The sequence below is a fragment of the Amphiura filiformis genome, chromosome 9 (genome assembly GCF_039555335.1).
Source record: "Amphiura filiformis chromosome 9, Afil_fr2py, whole genome shotgun sequence".
Classification (NCBI taxonomy): domain Eukaryota; kingdom Metazoa; phylum Echinodermata; class Ophiuroidea; order Amphilepidida; family Amphiuridae; genus Amphiura; species Amphiura filiformis.
The window spans coordinates 59,274,508-59,292,023 of NC_092636.1; the positions used below are offsets into that span (position 1 = coordinate 59,274,508).

The window sequence follows — 17,516 nt, forward strand, 5'->3', positions numbered from 1 at the left end:
CCCCGGGCGTTTTGTCCCACAGATGGGTTCCGTTTTGCCCCAATTGGACATAACTTGTCTTCACTCAGGGAAATGTAGGCGTTATCTAGGGGCCTACTCGAACATGGTAAACACTTCGCTGAAACATAGACATATAACTAGACCTACAGATAGAATTAATTATTAAAAGTTAACCACTCATATTGGTCATACATAGTATTATAGGCCTACTAGGCCTATAAGAAGTTAACCACTCACTCCACAGAGATGGTAGGCCCACTTAATATTGTAAATGAATATAGGCCTACATATAACTAGGACTAGGGCCTACCGATGGGACAACTAATATAAGTTTGCACCCAGGGTGCCGTTTTGCCCCATAGGGGGTTCCGTTTTGCCCCGATAGTGGGGCAAAACGGATTTTTTAAAAAAATATTTTGAAGTTCATTTTTATAAAAAATTGTAAGATTCAAGTTATATTGGTTAATGGTATATTAAAGGTAAATACAAACTTCAACTGAATATATAATTTTTACAGTCATATTACTTATGGTGACGTCACAGAGCATCCTCAAAGTTAAGTGTTCCGTTATTTAACTCTGATTTAATTAATGTGTGCACAATTGATAGATTTTCACATCTGATCAGTCACCATACTCCCTCTGTTTGTTAGCTTACTAATAATAACATATTTTTAATAAAATTTGACTATGGTATAGTCTAGGATGAGCAAATCACTGAATGGGCCTTTAAGTAGTTATCTATTGTTGATATGGGTGTTGATGAAGTAGTTGTCTATTGCTGATATGGGTGTTGATGATGTAGTTATCTATTGATGATATGTGTGTTGATGAAGTAGTTATCTATTGCTGATATGGGTGTTGATGAAGTAGTTATCTATTGGTGATATGGGTTTTGATGAAGCAGTTACCTATTGCTGATATGGGTGTTGATGAAGTAGTTATCTATTTGTGATAGGCCTATGGGTTTTGATGAAGTAGTTATCTATTGCTGATATGGGTGTTGATGAAGTAGTTATCTATTGTTGATATGGGTGTTGATGAAGTAGTATCTATTGCCGATATGGGTGTTGATTAAGTAGTTATTGCTGATATGGGTGTTGATGAAGTAGTTATCTATTGCTGATATGGATTTTGATGAAGTGGTTATCTAATGGTGATATGGGTTTAGTTGAAATAGTTATCTATTGCTGATATGGGTTTTGATGAAGTAGTTATCTATTGCTGCTATGGGTGTTGATGAAGTAGTTATCTATTGCTGATATGGGTTTTAATGAAGTAGTTATCTATTGCTGATATGGATTTTGATGAAGTAGTTATCTATTGTTGATATGGGTGTTGATGAAGTAGTTATCTATTGCTGATATGGGTGTTGATGAAGTAGTTATCTATTGCTGATATGGGTGTTGATTGATGAAGTAGTTATCTATTGCTGATATGGGTGTTGATGAAGTAGTTATTTGCTGATATGGGTTTGATGAAGTTATCTATTGCTGATATGGGTTTTGATGAAGTGGTTATCTATTGCTGATATGGGTGTTGGTAAAGTAGTTATCTATTGCTGATATGGGTGTTGATGAAGTGGTTATCTATTGCTGATATGGGTGTTGGTAAAGTAGTTATCTATTGCTGATATGGGTGTTGATGAAGTGGTTATCTATTGCTGATATGGGTGTTGGTCAAGTAGTTATCTATTGCTGATATGGGTGTTGATGAAGTAGTTATCTATTGCTGATATGGGTTTTGATGAAGTGGTTATCTATTGCTGATATGGGTGTTGGTAAAGTAGTTATCTATTGCTGATATGGGTGTTGATGAAGTGGTTATCTATTGCTGATATGGGTGTTGGTAAAGTAGTTATCTATTGCTGATATGGGTGTTGAATCCTGTTGATGAAGTAGTTATCTATTGTTGATATGGGTGTTGATGAAGTAGTTATCTATTGCTGATATGGGTATTGATGAAGTAGTTATCTATTGCTGATATGGGTTTTGATGAAGTAGTTATCTATTGCTGATATGGGTGTTGATGAAGTAGTTATCTATTGTTGATATGGGTGTTGATGAAGTAGTTATTGCAGATGGGTTTGGATGAAGTAGTTGCTGATGGGTGTTGATGATTGTGTTGATGAAGTTGTAATCTTGCTGATTGGTGGATAAAGAACTTACTTATTCTTGATATAAAGGGTTCAAAGAAAGTATATCCTCAGGTTCGTTTGTTTGTTGTTGTTTTTTGGGAGGGGGAGGGAGAGGGAGGGGGGGGGTTGTTGACCAAAAAGAAATAAGAAATTAAAAAAACCCATTTTTTTTCGCTCGCTAAGCTCGCAAATGGGACTTTTTGGGAAAAAAAGGGACCGTTTGGGGCATTTTGGGATGGGGGGGGGGGGCACACCGACACCGCCTGGCTAATAATTATTTGGTGCAGAAGGGACACTAAAATGAATACACGGGATCGATACACGTGAATTGCTATGCACGATTTTGATATCAGACGAAAATCTTCTGATACCGTGTTAGAAAATGATGAATAGGCCTATCTCCCGTCATGATTTTTTTCAAGAAACCAGATTTGGTCTCATAAACTTGGAAATACGTGTTGAACAGATATGATAGTCGCTAGAATGCGCTTTGAAAATTGGCCGTGCGCTTTGAACTCAAAATTTGACCATTTTATATTGCGTTGGTCCTGTTATGGACTACAGCGTGCAGCGTGTAGTACAGCTGCACTCACTGTAGGCAGTATAAAAGTCGATGACCATTGACCTCAATGGGGTATAGGCCTACAAGCTTAATCACGCACAACCAAGATCGATTACCCGGCTATTGTGAGTAGCCTTAGTTATGTCCCTCGACTAATTATTAGTGAGTTTAAAAGAGCTTTAAAGGTTTGAACCAAATGGCTAATCGTGGCTGTGGATTTAACCTACCATGGCGATTCCTGCCATGAAGATATAGGGACGAAGACACTGTGGGGGGGCGTCCACATTTTGTTGTGTTTGTAGAGCAAAGTTCGACCCCGAGTTCGACTTAAACTAAAGTTAACTTAAGTTAAAGTCATCATTTTTTTTTTATTATGACTTGAATATGTCCTCCCATAATTATAACTGCATGTTAAAGGCCAAAATAACCAGTGCAGTGGGATTTTTTTTCACTTTACCTTGTTATTTTAGCCTTAGACAGCAACCCTTCCCGGCAGTTATTAAAATATTTTTTCAACATTTGACGGAAATCGTAGGCCCTACATTTAATGGCTATAAATAAAAGTTTGAGACTTGAACTTGGATCCCCAAATAGCTGCATAAAGCTATTTGAAGGGAAAAAAGTAGGCCAAAATGAAAGACGGATCAAAATGGTAACGGTAGGGGAAGGTGGGGCATAACGGACCCCCGGGGCAAAACGGAACCACCTCGAAAAATAGGCCTTGGCATTACTGCCGTTTATGAAAATTATATTGAGGAACACAAGTATGGCTACGAGGATTTACAACAAAAATTTTATCTGAAACAATCCACTGACATTCGAGCAAGATCGAGTCAAAAAATTACTACCCGTCTGGTGTAAGATATGTAAATGTTTAATGCGCTGAAATTTTACTTCATTAATATCGGATTCCCAAATAATTGTGTATATTGTAAACACGAAGGTACTAGGCATGAGCTGTATTAAGTGCATGGTCTATATGCTACGATGTAGGCCTATTATGCATGCAACCAATTTCTAAAAAATCGGGTATGGGGCAAAACGGAACCCTAGGTGCGGGGCCCCGGGCGTTTTGTCCCACAGATGGGTTCCGTTTTGCCCCAATTGGACATAACTTGTCTTCACTCAGGGAAATGTAGGCGTTATCTAGGGGCCTACTCGAACATGGTAAACACTTCGCTGAAACATAGACATATAACTAGACCTACAGATAGAATTAATTATTAAAAGTTAACCACTCATATTGGTCATACATAGTATTATAGGCCTACTAGGCCTATAAGAAGTTAACCACTCACTCCACAGAGATGGTAGGCCCACTTAATATTGTAAATGAATATAGGCCTACATATAACTAGGACTAGGGCCTACCGATGGGACAACTAATATAAGTTTGCACCCAGGGTGCCGTTTTGCCCCATAGGGGTTCCGTTTTGCCCCGATAGTGGGGCAAAACGGATTTTTAAAAAATATTTTGAAGTTCATTTTTATAAAAATTGTAAGATTCAAGTTATATTGGTTAATGGTATATTAAAGGTAAATACAAACTTCAACTGAATATATAATTTTTACAGTCATATTACTTATGGTGACGTCACAGAGCATCCTCAAAGTTAAGTGTTCCGTTATGCCCCACCTTCCCCTACTGTTTAAACGTGTACCCATATCTGGAAATTTAATCGGAAGACTACCCGTACATTGAAACATATATTAAATTTTAATCGATTTTAATGGATTGGTGGTACTTTTATGTCCAAGTTGTAAGTTGTTGCCAAAAAGATCTAAAATCGCAAAAAAGCAAAGGCGCGTTTTCACGTGTGTTTCAATGGGCCGCTCTATTGGTGGTGTGCACCCAAAATGGCCTCCAACATACACAGGCATCACAGGCACAGCACTGACACAATGGACAACTCACCTGCGGTGGGATCGTTTAAATATCCCATTTGCAATATAAAACAAAAGAGGCTCAAATGTAATGACTTATCAGTTACTGGAGTTGAAGCTGGTATGAAATCATCCAAAACAACTGTAAAGCTACGGTGAGTAAACTTCAAGCAAATTGAACATGTTCATGTTGAAGCTAGTACAAGGAACTTATATACGATGTCCTCATTCACAAACTGATGGTCATGTTTTTTGAGGTGGGACCCAATTGTGTCACATCTTGCAATTTGTCAAAAATAAACTCCTTTTTTGTATTTCTGATTATATTTCAAAAACTTTTCACCCAAACTAGTAAAAGTATACATTTTTAGAAAGCATATATTGTCATGATTGCAAATCTGTAAAGTTTGAGTGGATATACAGGGTGTACCAAAAAATATACAGGGTGATTCCATTGAAAAATACCGAAAAAATTTAATTTCTTTACCACTTCAATATTTCTACATAGTATATTAAATTGGAAAATAAACTTGATATTTGCAATGTACACAGTTAGTCCTTTCATTAAATATATAGTTTGCACTATATTTGTTAAGCCCATTGTGTTATACAGGGTGTGAAAAAAGTTGTATTTTAAATTTGTTAATTTATGTAAAATTTCACTAAGTGCCATTAAATTTGGAAAATATATTCAATATAGTTTAAAGAATTGCTATAATATCAAATTTAAATATAATTCCTATATAGGGTGTTCCAAAAATTAATATACAGTGAATAATTAGTAACAAAGGTACATGTACATGTAGGCATATACATGCACAAATAGCCTACATCAATAAACTTTTAACAATAACCAGAGATCAATATGTCATCAGATTAAATCCTTTGACTGTAATAATCTCCTTTGAGAAGATTTATTTTATATTTCAAATATAAAACAATATTGAAATTTATTTCATATGCATGCAAAATTTAAAGCCCATTCTATTGCATGACCCACATTCCACTGCATTAATTAAAAGCTTAATAAATCCGTAATTACTAAGTTTATTAAGATTAACTAGGCAATTATAGTTATAGAAAGTTAAAAAATAAGATTAACATTATGCAAATGCATTTTCACTTCTACTAGGCAACAAAGTGCATAAATTTTATTAATGAACACCAACTTCCCATTGGAATTACACAGAGCTCCTCCGCTTCGGCTCCTCCACTTCCGCACCACCCCTGACTAATTAACTTAATTAAGCTGTTGTAATTAATTAATACATTTGTTTAATTATATTTGTTATTAATTCATTAGATTAATAATTTATCTTCAAAATAAGACCAAAACCATTTGTTCATGATGAATTTTAGCAAAAATATAGGAATAAGTAGACAAAATGATTTAGCAAAATGTGACAGCACCACCTTTTTTAGGGTCCCAGTTTAAAAAACATGACCTGATACTATCTGTCCATCGTATAAGACTGTTACCGCACGGCAGCTGGTTGAAGGAATATTTAGAGAATAAGCGTGTGATAGAGCGACAGGCAGGTCCAATATTTTGAGTAGTGGATCACTACGATAAAAATGTTGGACCTGCCTGTCGTCTATCATAGGTAGAGGATAGGCAAAATAAAAATTCCCATCGTTTATTCTCATTCTCAGTCAGTTAAATATTATTTTAATAACTGTAAACAATTTTTTTAAGCAAAAACTAAGTTACCGTCATAAAAATTCCCCTCATTATAAAATGAACGAAACTTGTTTACAACTTCACGTATTCTGTTGCGGCGTACTGCTAGCGCGTTCACGTATTCCGCACTAGTCTCACGCGATACAGCGGGACACATACGCGCACCTCTACAAGCGTGTTACGCATTATCAAGACGCATGATGACGTGGGGTCCTCTACGGCCTGATAGACGGCAATCGAAATCATGCGATTGTCCAATCAGAAATGTGTCTACGAACTAGACCACTCCCACTGACTAAGAATACACAGTCAAGAATAGGCACCGTCATTTTTGTATTATGATCCCTCCCAGTCTCCCAAAACATCAAAACATCAAAAGCGTTGCACTTTTACTTACTTAAGACTGTCCTTTTTCATATAACGCAGACAAAGTAGGGCCAAGCTAAATAGAAATGGTCAAATTTTGGCAAAATATCTCTCTGTGTAATCCTATGTAAGTCCATTCGTCGAATTATAGAAATTGACCTCAATCAATGACGTCATGGATGTAGATGACCTGAATTCAGAAATATTGGGTTTGTGTACGTACAAAAATATAATCTAAAATGTTTTACAATAATTAAAACAAATATAAAAAATATTAGTATTGTATTAAATTAATTATTTAGTATTTTTAATGATCAACATTATGACAACCCTTACCAAAGGTCGAGGCCTTATCTAAGCCTCAACTTAACCTCAGAAAATAAGCCTCGTGAATAGCCTTAATATCCTTAGCCTGCCTTACCTTAAAGCCTGAAAATTAGCCTAATTATTTAAATTAGATAAGCCTCAAATGATTAGCATAATTAGCCTCAAATAATTAGCCTCGTATCATTAGCCTCACATTATTAGCCTCAAAATATTAGCCTTGGAATATTAGCCTCATAATAATTAGCCTTGTCTTAGCCTCATCTTAGCCTCGCCTTAGCCTGAAAATTAGCCTAATTATTTAAATTAGTTAAGGCTAAGCTAAGACAAGGCTAATCATTTGAGGCTATTTTACGAGGCTAAACATTACATGCATGCAGGGACGGTTGGGCTATTTATTGATCCAGCTAGGTGATAAGTGTTACTGATATTTTTGGGGTGTTATGAAGTAGGGGTAGGGTTATTTGGTGAGTTGCATTTGGAGAGTTCCAATATGGTGAGTTGTCAATTGGAAAATCCAACTATGGTGAGTTGTCATTTGGTAAGAGTTCCAATATGGTGCAAGTTGTCACCTTGAGCATACTAGTATTGGAAAGTTTTGTTTGTAAAGTTGGGATATGGGGAGGGGGTAATTTGGAGAGTTCAAATATGTAGAGTTGTCACCTTTAGCGTATTGGAAGAGTTTATCTTTATGACACACCATATCCCAATGTCACCAAACAACTCTTTTAATATGCTGAAGGTGACAACTCACCATAAGAACTCTCAAAAGGACCATCCCACACTTAAAAGTACAAACATCCCCATACCACATGTCCACATCTCAACTTTTACCAAATAGAACTCCCGCATATAACTCTTTCAAATCGGGTGTAGGTGAAAACTCACCACACTTGAACTCTCCAGATGACCCTCCCCCACTTCAAAGTAGAAACATCTCCAATACATTGACATATATTGCATGCACACCACTTCATCCCAACTTATTACCAAACATAACACTTCCAATATGACAACCTATCATATTTCATTATTTGAACTTTCCCAACAACATTAACTCACCATATTTGAACTCTCTAAATAACCCACCCCCAATTTAAAGTACAACCATCCCCAAACATCAATTAACATAACACCCTAACAACATCAGTGCAGTTACACGTTTTCACCAGGGTCAGCCAGCATCAAACTGCAGTATACATGTCTGCAGACTACAATACATGCATGTCTGCTGAATTCAACAACCTCAAAAAGGCCATATTTCCTGATGAAAAAGAAGCAATAAAATACCGACTTTGAAACTTACGAAAAGCTGATTTTTCTTCCAGAGACATGGTTGCTATGCTCCCCATGAACTAGGCACCAGTAAAAAAGCCTAAAATACCCTTTAAACTGTTAATTTTTTTAAATTATTGGCAATTCTGAGCAGCATGTCCCCCAGTAGATCTGCTCCCTGACAGTTGGTGACCTCTGACCTATCATGTGACCATATTTTTGAGGCTAATAATAGCCTCAAAAAAGTCGAGGTTAATTTTAGCCTCAAAATTAAAGCAGACCAAGACGAGGTTAATTTTTTAGCCTCAAAAACATTTCAGGCTAAGACGAGGTTAATTTCTTAGCCTTGTCACCGATAAGGTTAATTTCTTAGCCTCGATGGCTAAGTTGAGGTTAATTTTTAGCCTCAAAAGATATCGAGGCCAAGTTGAGGCTAAGGTAAGGCTTATTTAGCCTCGACTTATGGTAAGGGAATATTAAGAAAATTAATAATAATTACGTCAAATTTTTCCGATATGTCAGAGGTCAAAGTGTCCCAAAACTGCTCTCAAAAAACGGAAGTTAGAATGGCGATTGGTCTAGTGCCGTAGAGTCATATGGGCACGTATTTTTCACTGAAATTTCTCCGTAATGAGAATTCGTTTTATTTTGTGAAGTAGCAGGATATATTAATGACTTTCTCTGGAACACCTGTGGACTGTATGTGAGTACGGTATGAAAAAAACATCAACCGCCTGGAAATACACTATGACAGTAAACTTAATGGCGAGCGGTCCGAATTTTGAGCCATACAAGTATACGTGGTGAACTATGTTGAAGCAATAAACAATCCATGAATCTAAACTGCGGAACTCAGTCTTCAATGATAGTCAGTAATTTATCTTTTGGTCGTTACATGACTATCATTTGAAGACTGAGTTCTTATGAGACATCTTCCGAGGAGCAGTTTCAGACAATAGCTCGGGATTATTGGGGCCAGAGGCAGGGTCTTAGCTAGCCACCCGTCTGGCCGTCATTTTAGACGGGGAGTTTGCTCCTGGGACGGGCAAAATTAATGCCTTTGACAGATGTAATTTATAAATTGTATGTTTTTAGAAGCTAATTGACCTTTTTAGTAGACACAATTTGTAGAACAAGGCCATATCAGTACATATTTGAACTCTTTGAACCCCCAATGGGCTATAGACATCTGGTAAATGTTTTAAAGGTCAAATTAGGACAGGCAATTTTATTCAAATGACGGGCAACCCTCAATTTCTAGCTAAGACCCTGGCCAGAGGTTATCTTTTGAATTCTTTCATGACCACTGACCACTTTCGTGTCAAGGACACTCGGCGTGAATTGAAAGACCATGTCACTCACCACAAAAGAATGTCAAAGGTCATACTACACCAATTTGGTGTCTTTCCGCGCCTCGAAATATGATGCTTTTAAGGTCTATGACTGCCATGAATCATGATTTATGATAATAAAATTATGAAATATTGTGATTGTCACTATAGAAAAGTTATTAATTTTGTGTACATCATGGAACATTCAACTACATGTACGCTTGTTACTCCGCGACTAATCATGCTTTTTATACACGAGCATACATAGTGCCGTACTATTCTGACTTTCGTATTCGCAGAGGAGGACAATTTCGACCTCCTCGTTTGTTTACAGAGATGTAGACAAAAGGCCTGTCAAAACTGTTCTGCTTGTCCAAATACTCAAGTATCAAAAGGATGGTCCACAATAGAGTGATTCACGCAACATGAATAGGGGATTAAAAAACTGTGAAGTAGGACCATGTGCTTCTTTTGTCCAATTTGCATCAAGATTTCGAATGGAATCAGTTCAGACCCAGAACACGATCATGTCAGAAATTAATATTTTGTTCTGGGTCTGATTATTCGGACTAGAGCATACAACGCTACTCGACTCGACTATGCGTCCATCATGTCCATGTTCAAGACATCTTATTGACACCTTTCCATAATTAATAATTGGTGTTTTAGCTGTCATTTGATACCAAATTTACTATCAAATCTATTTTCATTCCCATGATACATAAAAAAAAATAATGACCACTGTGAAAAATGTGATGCCATTCACCCATTTTAGATGCCGAGTTCAAAGCACATGCCTCTATCATAGCTCAAGGCAGTTTATTGTTTCAACTATTTTACAGAATAAAAGTTCAGATAACAATGTCAGCTTTCTTTTGATACCACATTTATTGAAGAAAGTTTCAACATTTTTGCACTGCGAGGCACCAAAAATGAAATTTCCCATTGAGATTGTACATAGTGAGCCGCTGCCTCATGAGCCGCTGCCTCCACCACTTATGTGAATGAGACAAAACATCAACTGACAGTAGTACAGGAGTATAATGTCACTAACATTTCTGTGTTACCCCTGCATCTTATTTGATGTCATTTTCTAATAGATCAGAGTAAGGGCTTTCCTGCAATATATAAATGTATGGGGGTTATCACTTTCGTAAAATGATACAACCCTTCAAAAAGTGACCGAAATAGAATTAATTTTTCTTATTGTCTTGGAGAACATTGGCCTATCATATACCCTAAAGCAGGTTTAACTATTTTAACTTTGTACAAAATAAAAGTGTAGATAATAATGTCAGCTTTATTTTGATACCAAATTAATTGATAAACACTCATTTTAAAGGAAAATAGCAACATATTTGCACACCGACTACGAGGCTCCCAAAATGAAAACTTGGCTTACAGTTTTGTGCAGAGTGCCTGCTACCTCCACCACCCCTGCCTTGGTCAATTGGATTAAGGTTGGTCTGAACCCTGGAAATATGGAAACTTTCGGGCCTCATAACTTATAAATTGTTGGTCCAAAGTATATAAAAGTATACATATTTAGAATGGCAAAGACTTGATAAGTTCATCTGTGAGGTCAAATTTGGGCCAAAATGGCACTTTTGGCCCAAAATCCCAAAAATAACGGTTTTTGGCCCACTTCTTTTTCGTGCAGCATAACAAAAAAATTCTTGGGCCAAAATTTTTTTTCTATTAATTTTTAAAAACTAGATCAAAATATCTAGGACCCGTTTTTTCATTTTTTTGAATTTCGACCAACTTTGAGAAATTTGCACCAAAAATGGTTTTAAAAAAGCCAGATTTTGGCCCAAAATTTCAAAAAATTTTGGTGAAATTGGTCAAAATTCAAAAAAATGAAAAAACGGGTCCTGGATATTTAGATCTAGTTTTTAAAAATTAAGAAAAAAAAACATTTTGGCCAAAGAATTTTTTTGTTACGATGCACGAAAAAGAAGTGGGCCAAAAACCAATATTTTTGGGATTTTGGGCCAAAAGTGCCAATTTGGCCCAAATTTGACCTCACAGATGAACTTATCAGGTCTTTGCCATTCTAAATATGTATACTTTTATATACTTTAGACCAACAATTTAGAAGTTATGAGGCCCGAAGTTTCCATAATTCCAGGGTTCAGACCAACCTTAAGTCCCATTCTATAGGGCCATGCATTTTGAACTGAACGCCCAAAAAGGGTGGTGGTGTCACACTTTTCACCATGATCGTTTTGTTTTTTGAGCAAATCTTTGAAAGTAAATAAGCTATGGCAATAAATTTGGTACCAAATGAAAGCTAACATATTAATAATGAACTATGGAAAGTTACATGAAGTTATCTTGAACAGAAGCAGGATGGCATTCAATCCAATGACCCAAGTCAGGGGTGGTGGAGGCAGCGGCTCATGAGGCATCGGCTCACTATGTACAATCTCAATGGGAAATTTCATTCTTGGTGCCTCGCAGTGCAAAAATGTTGAAACTTTCTTCAATAAATGTGGTATCAAAAGAAAGCTGACATTAAAAATTTTTGGCAATTTTTGTTTGGTACATCATAACAAAAAAATACTCTTTCCAAAACTTTTTTTTCTTCTTCTTGTGTAGCCAAAAACGATTTTTTTAGTTTTTTGATATTGGCCTTATTTTTTGACATATTGACCATATAAGGCATCAAAATGAACTTTTAAAAATTCACAAATGCACAATATGATGCGTACAATCAGAAATAGACAAAAATATAAAAAAAACGAGAAAACGGTTTCTTGAGTCAATCATGCTTTTTATGATGAGCATAATTGCTTACCGGTACGGTACCTATAGATGCTGTATTTATTGAGTTTACAAGTGTAGCCTACTTAAATAGTCATTTTACTGAGAAAATGAACATTGAATTGCCGTTGAAGTTTGAAGTGGTCACATTTTGCACTTTGATCGAAGCTCACAGGAGAATGCAACAGTTCTCGTTTTTCTACCTTACATTACATGAACATCAGGTAAATCCACAGCCCCTTGAGAAGTTTGGGCAAAATCTATTCATATCTTGATGTTTAAGTAGGGGGAAAGAACTTGCAAAAATTCACATTTTATCAGCTAAAACTGAGCCATTTGACCACTAGGTTTTTGTGAAATCAGCGCTTCAGTGGTGCTTCCATAAGATGCGCCACGCATGCAGATAAGCGTTGCGTATGCATAGCCCTCTTCCACCTCCCCCCTCTCTCCCTCCCTCTCTTCACCTTTCCTTTCTCTCTCTTTTCCCTTTTTTAGGGATCCCCAGGGGGTTTAGCACCCCTCTACATGTATGTCGACGGCCCTGCTGCAGTCGACTACAAAGTTGAACCACTAATCTAATCATTTATACTGTCATAATCATTATGCATTTTTTGCTTGTTTTCAAACAGATCAATTTCAAATATACGTCCGCTCGAGTGGAACTATTTAATGCCGCATATGTGTAAATATTGTGGGCAGGGATTTTTCAACATGTTTCGATATTTGACTCATAAAAGACACCATGAAATGAGGATTCGTCCTTACTGGTATGATTACAAGAGCAAAGCAAGATACGCCACACCCGTACACCTGGTTCAGAAGACAAATATTAGTGCACAAAATATGTCGGTAGAGAGAAAGAGAAAGAAACAGCAAAATTTAAACTGGGCAGCAGAAAAGACAGTTACCATGGTTACTGCGACTACTCAGAGGATGCAGCAAAATGGAGAGAATGTTTATATGAATGTAAAGGAAAGTGTCAACATCGGAGAGAAGCCTTTTAGTTGTACATTTTGTAAGAAAAGCTTCACACGTGCACGTTACTGCAGGGCACATGAACGTATTCATAGCGGAGAGAAGCCATTTAGTTGCACAATTTGTTATAAATGCTTCACACATGCACGTTACTTGAAGGTTCATGAACGTGTACATACCGGAGAGAAGCCATATAGCTGTGCATTTTGTAACAAATGCTTCACTAAATCAAGTAGTATGAGGAGTCATGAACGTAATAAGCATACTGGAGAGAAGTCCTTTATATGTGCAATTTGTAACAAAGGCTTCACAGACAAACGTATTTTGAAGAAACATGAAAATATTCATACTGAAGTGAAGCCTTATATATGTATATTTTGTAACAAAGGCTTCAAAGAGAAAAGTACTTTGAAGATACATGAACGTATCCATACTGGTGACAGACCGTACATTTGTGCATTTTGTAACAAAGGTTTTACCAACTCAAGTTGTTTGACGAAACATGTACGTATTCATACTAATGAGAAGCCGTTTAAGTGCACTGTTTGTAACAAAGACTTCACACGATCAAATGATTTGAAGAAACATGAACTTATACATACCGGAGAGAAGACCTTTATATGTAAATTTTGTAACAAAGGCTTCACACGGGCACGTAGTTTGAAGGGACATGAACGTTTGCATACTGGAGAGACACCTTTTAAGTGTTCATATTGTAACAAAGGCTATACACAGAGAAGTACATTGAAGAACCATATCCGTAGTCATACTGGAGAAAAACCATTTCAATGTACAATTTGTGGTAAAGGCTTTCCATATTCAAGTGGTCTGAAGGCACATAAATGCACATATCAAATAGAATATGTTTAGCTGTATGTTGTGAAATAAAGGCTATTCACATTTATGAAGGCACATGAACTACATACATACTAAAGCCATCGCAATTAAATTCTGAGTCTCAAAGCTTGTGAGAAATTGAAAACCTAATGCGGATGCTTTTTTTTTCACTGTTGGTTTTATTTCTGTATCAGTATAGACCTCTACAAGCATTTTGTGCAGAAAGTATCCAATGTATGTTGCAATGTTAGAATATATAGACAAAGTCACTGCTACAAAATAATTCTTCTCAGTGCTGAACCCTTTTGACATAAAAATGAATTTCTTGATTTCAAACAGGAATACTTGCACAATTTTCCTAATGTGCGGCAGCTTTGAGACTCAGGATTTAATTACCTGGTAAGATAGCCTAAAGAGAAGCTGTTTAAATGTACCGGTACGTTCATGTTGCAACAAAGGCTTATCAAGTCATTTGCAGGAACATGGACATACAAGAGAGAAGCCTTTTAACTATAAAGTGTACCTTACAGGCTTCACACAGATTAAGTACAGTAGTATGAGGGTGCATGAATGTAAAAAAGCCAAATCACCATTAAAATTCACAATGTATTTTGAGACAGCTTTTGCAGTTTCTGTACATGTTGAACTCTGTTTAAAAAATGTTTTTACTACATTGTAGAATAAAAAATAAATAAATAAAAACATGTTAATCTTACAAAGTAATTATTTCAAATATTTCAATGATAACAATATTACAATAATAAATGAATGAATAATAATTAGAATAATCACAGTTCAAAACTGCCAAAACCGCCCCATAATGCTTTAGGAATTTCTAATGCCGATGTCGCTTATTTATGCTAAGGCCTAAATAAAACTGTTTGATTGGCGTAACCTGACCGACCCTGAAAATAGGGCCGACCTGACTTTTTAAAACTTTAGTTTAAAAAAATTATATGAAATTAAAAAAAAAGAGAAAGTAGGTTCCAAGGCCTTTATTAAACCCAATTTACAGCTTTTAAAAGTAAATAAAGAAAAGAAAACAAATCCCTGTTTTGCCAATCAAACAATTTTTTTAGGCCTGAAGATATGCCATTTATGTACAAAATGTAACAAATTACAGTCTACAGGGTAATTTGAAGAATTACAAATGTATGACATATTGCCACAGAAAATCCTTTTAGATGTACAGTTTGTAACAAATGCAAATTTTTGTAAAAAGTAACATGAGAATGCATTAATGTTTTTATATCAACAAGAACCTTATGGTTATTAAAATGTGAATTCTGCACCAAAGACTTCACATAGTGTGCAGGTCACTTGACGAACATATTCATTATGCTGATACCAGAGGAATGTCCTAAAGTGTAAATTAGAAAAAATTAAAGTACATGAACTTTCACATATAACTGAAGAGAAACCATTATGTGACACGATCTGGTCCATGGAGGCCAAAGGCAGCAAAGTGAGATAAAAGGCAGAAATATGGAGCAAAAAACAATAAAATAATGTACAGTACATAAGAAAATACGCTGGCGAAGTGATGTAATAATCGGATTAAACTACCATAGCAATTAAAAGGTGAAAACAATTTTTGAATATACCGTGCTGCACTGGTACGTTCTCGTGGTACCTCTGCATTGAACCTGATCATGCTGATCACTCGCAACTGTAAGATTAAGATTATTATCTTTGAAAAGACCGGTATTTCAATCTATGATGGCAGACATACAGGTGATGAGTGCAACCTGCTTGTAGTGCAGCATGATGTATTCAAAAATTGTTTTCACCTATTACCTTGGTAGTTAATCCGATTATTACATCACTTTGACAGCGCTTAGACATCACAAAACTTCATAACTTTAGAACCAAGTATGCTAGACCTTTTGTTTTTTCAGTATATGATAGCCTGATGTTTTTACTAAATAATTTTCAAAAATGCCTCCTTTGGCCTCCATTGACCAAATCGTGTCACACATATGTATATTTGTAACAGAAGCCCCAACTTATGAATGAAAGGGAAGCCTTTCAAAAGTACAGTCTTCAGTGTGACGGCGTCAGGTATTTTTTGGGGGGGGGGCATTGAGGGGCCAAAGTGAATTTCGGGGGGCAAAATCAACCAATTTTGCGCAAAATTACTGGAAATTTTGGGTTTTACAGGGTGCAACAGGGGGCAAGAGTTCTGACTGGGTGGAATTTGCCCCTGCGTGGTGCTGCCACTGACAGTCTTCAACAAAGGCTTCCCAGATATATAACTTGAAAAGACATGAACATATTCATAAATAATTGAAGTGTTAAGGGCTCAGCCACCCACCTTCGCACAATATTTTTGTGGAACCTGAGAGCACAAATAATTGCATTCTGAATACAAGGGTTTTTTTTAAATTTTCTTTTACAAATTTTATGGCAAATTATTCAAAATTCATAACAGTCCTCGAAGTAAACTTTATAAATTATTATAATAATACATGTATGTACTTCAAGTGTATGTAATTGATGAGATTTATAAAGTCTACTTGAGGACTGTTAAATGTCAAAAATGTATTTTTTTTCCCATAAAATCAAAATTAATACTTGATATCAGAAGGACATTCCTCAGAATGCATTTTGGTATGTCTGATGTGCTCTGGAATGGTATGGGTTGAATTGGGTTCTATACAAAAAGATCCATGTATTATTATCTTATAAATAAATTAATTTAATATTATATTCTGCCGTCAAATCCCGTTGTTTGCTTTTGGCTATTTAGGCCTCTGTACTTTGCACATGCGTTTATTTAGGCCTTTCTGAAATCGGTCCTCTACACTGTCAACTTTTGAGGTTTTTGACTGGTACTGCATTATTATCCCTGTCTTGATAGATCTTATCCCACCCTGCTCTGTCTCATCTTGTACTGTTCTGTCTTGTCATGTTCACCCCCCCCCAGGTCTTTTAAGGCGAGTGAGTGCGATCACTCGCCTAAAATGAAGCTGAGGAGAGCTTTTTATTACTCACCTACATTTGGTGTAATACTATACAAGTGATTAAAATCACTCGCCTACAGCTCACCTGACAAGTTCTGAGGAGAGTGATTTGTCACTCTCCAGCAATTTTCAAAAGACATGGCCTGCCCCCCTTCCACTCTAACATTTCCCTATCAAATTTCCTAAGGTGGGAGCCTTAAAGCCCTTCAGGTTTGTTTGGCCTCTCCTTCACATGTTTTTATTTTCACCCCTTCATATTATTTTCTACTTGTTTTCAAAATCTACTGAGCATGTCCAAACGTTTTGTACAAATTTTGTATCATTAATTGAATTGCTATTTAATCATAATTTTTCTGTGTAAATATTTAATATAAATGTGCTGTAAAATATATATAATTGCGGAAATTGTGATTGAT

At 36.1% G+C, this 17,516-nt stretch overlaps 1 protein-coding gene across 1 annotated transcript; it reads left to right on the forward strand.

The window, feature by feature from the left end:
• The first annotated feature begins 4,555 nt into the window (after positions 1 to 4,555).
• Positions 4,556 to 16,210, forward strand: LOC140160185 (uncharacterized). Its single transcript, XM_072183463.1, has 2 exons — positions 4,556 to 4,737; positions 12,955 to 16,210. The coding sequence occupies exons 1-2, from the start codon at positions 4,556 to 4,558 to the stop codon at positions 14,168 to 14,170; spliced, it is 1,398 nt and encodes a 465-aa protein (XP_072039564.1). The 3' UTR covers positions 14,171 to 16,210.
• The last annotated feature ends 1,306 nt before the right edge of the window (positions 16,211 to 17,516 follow it).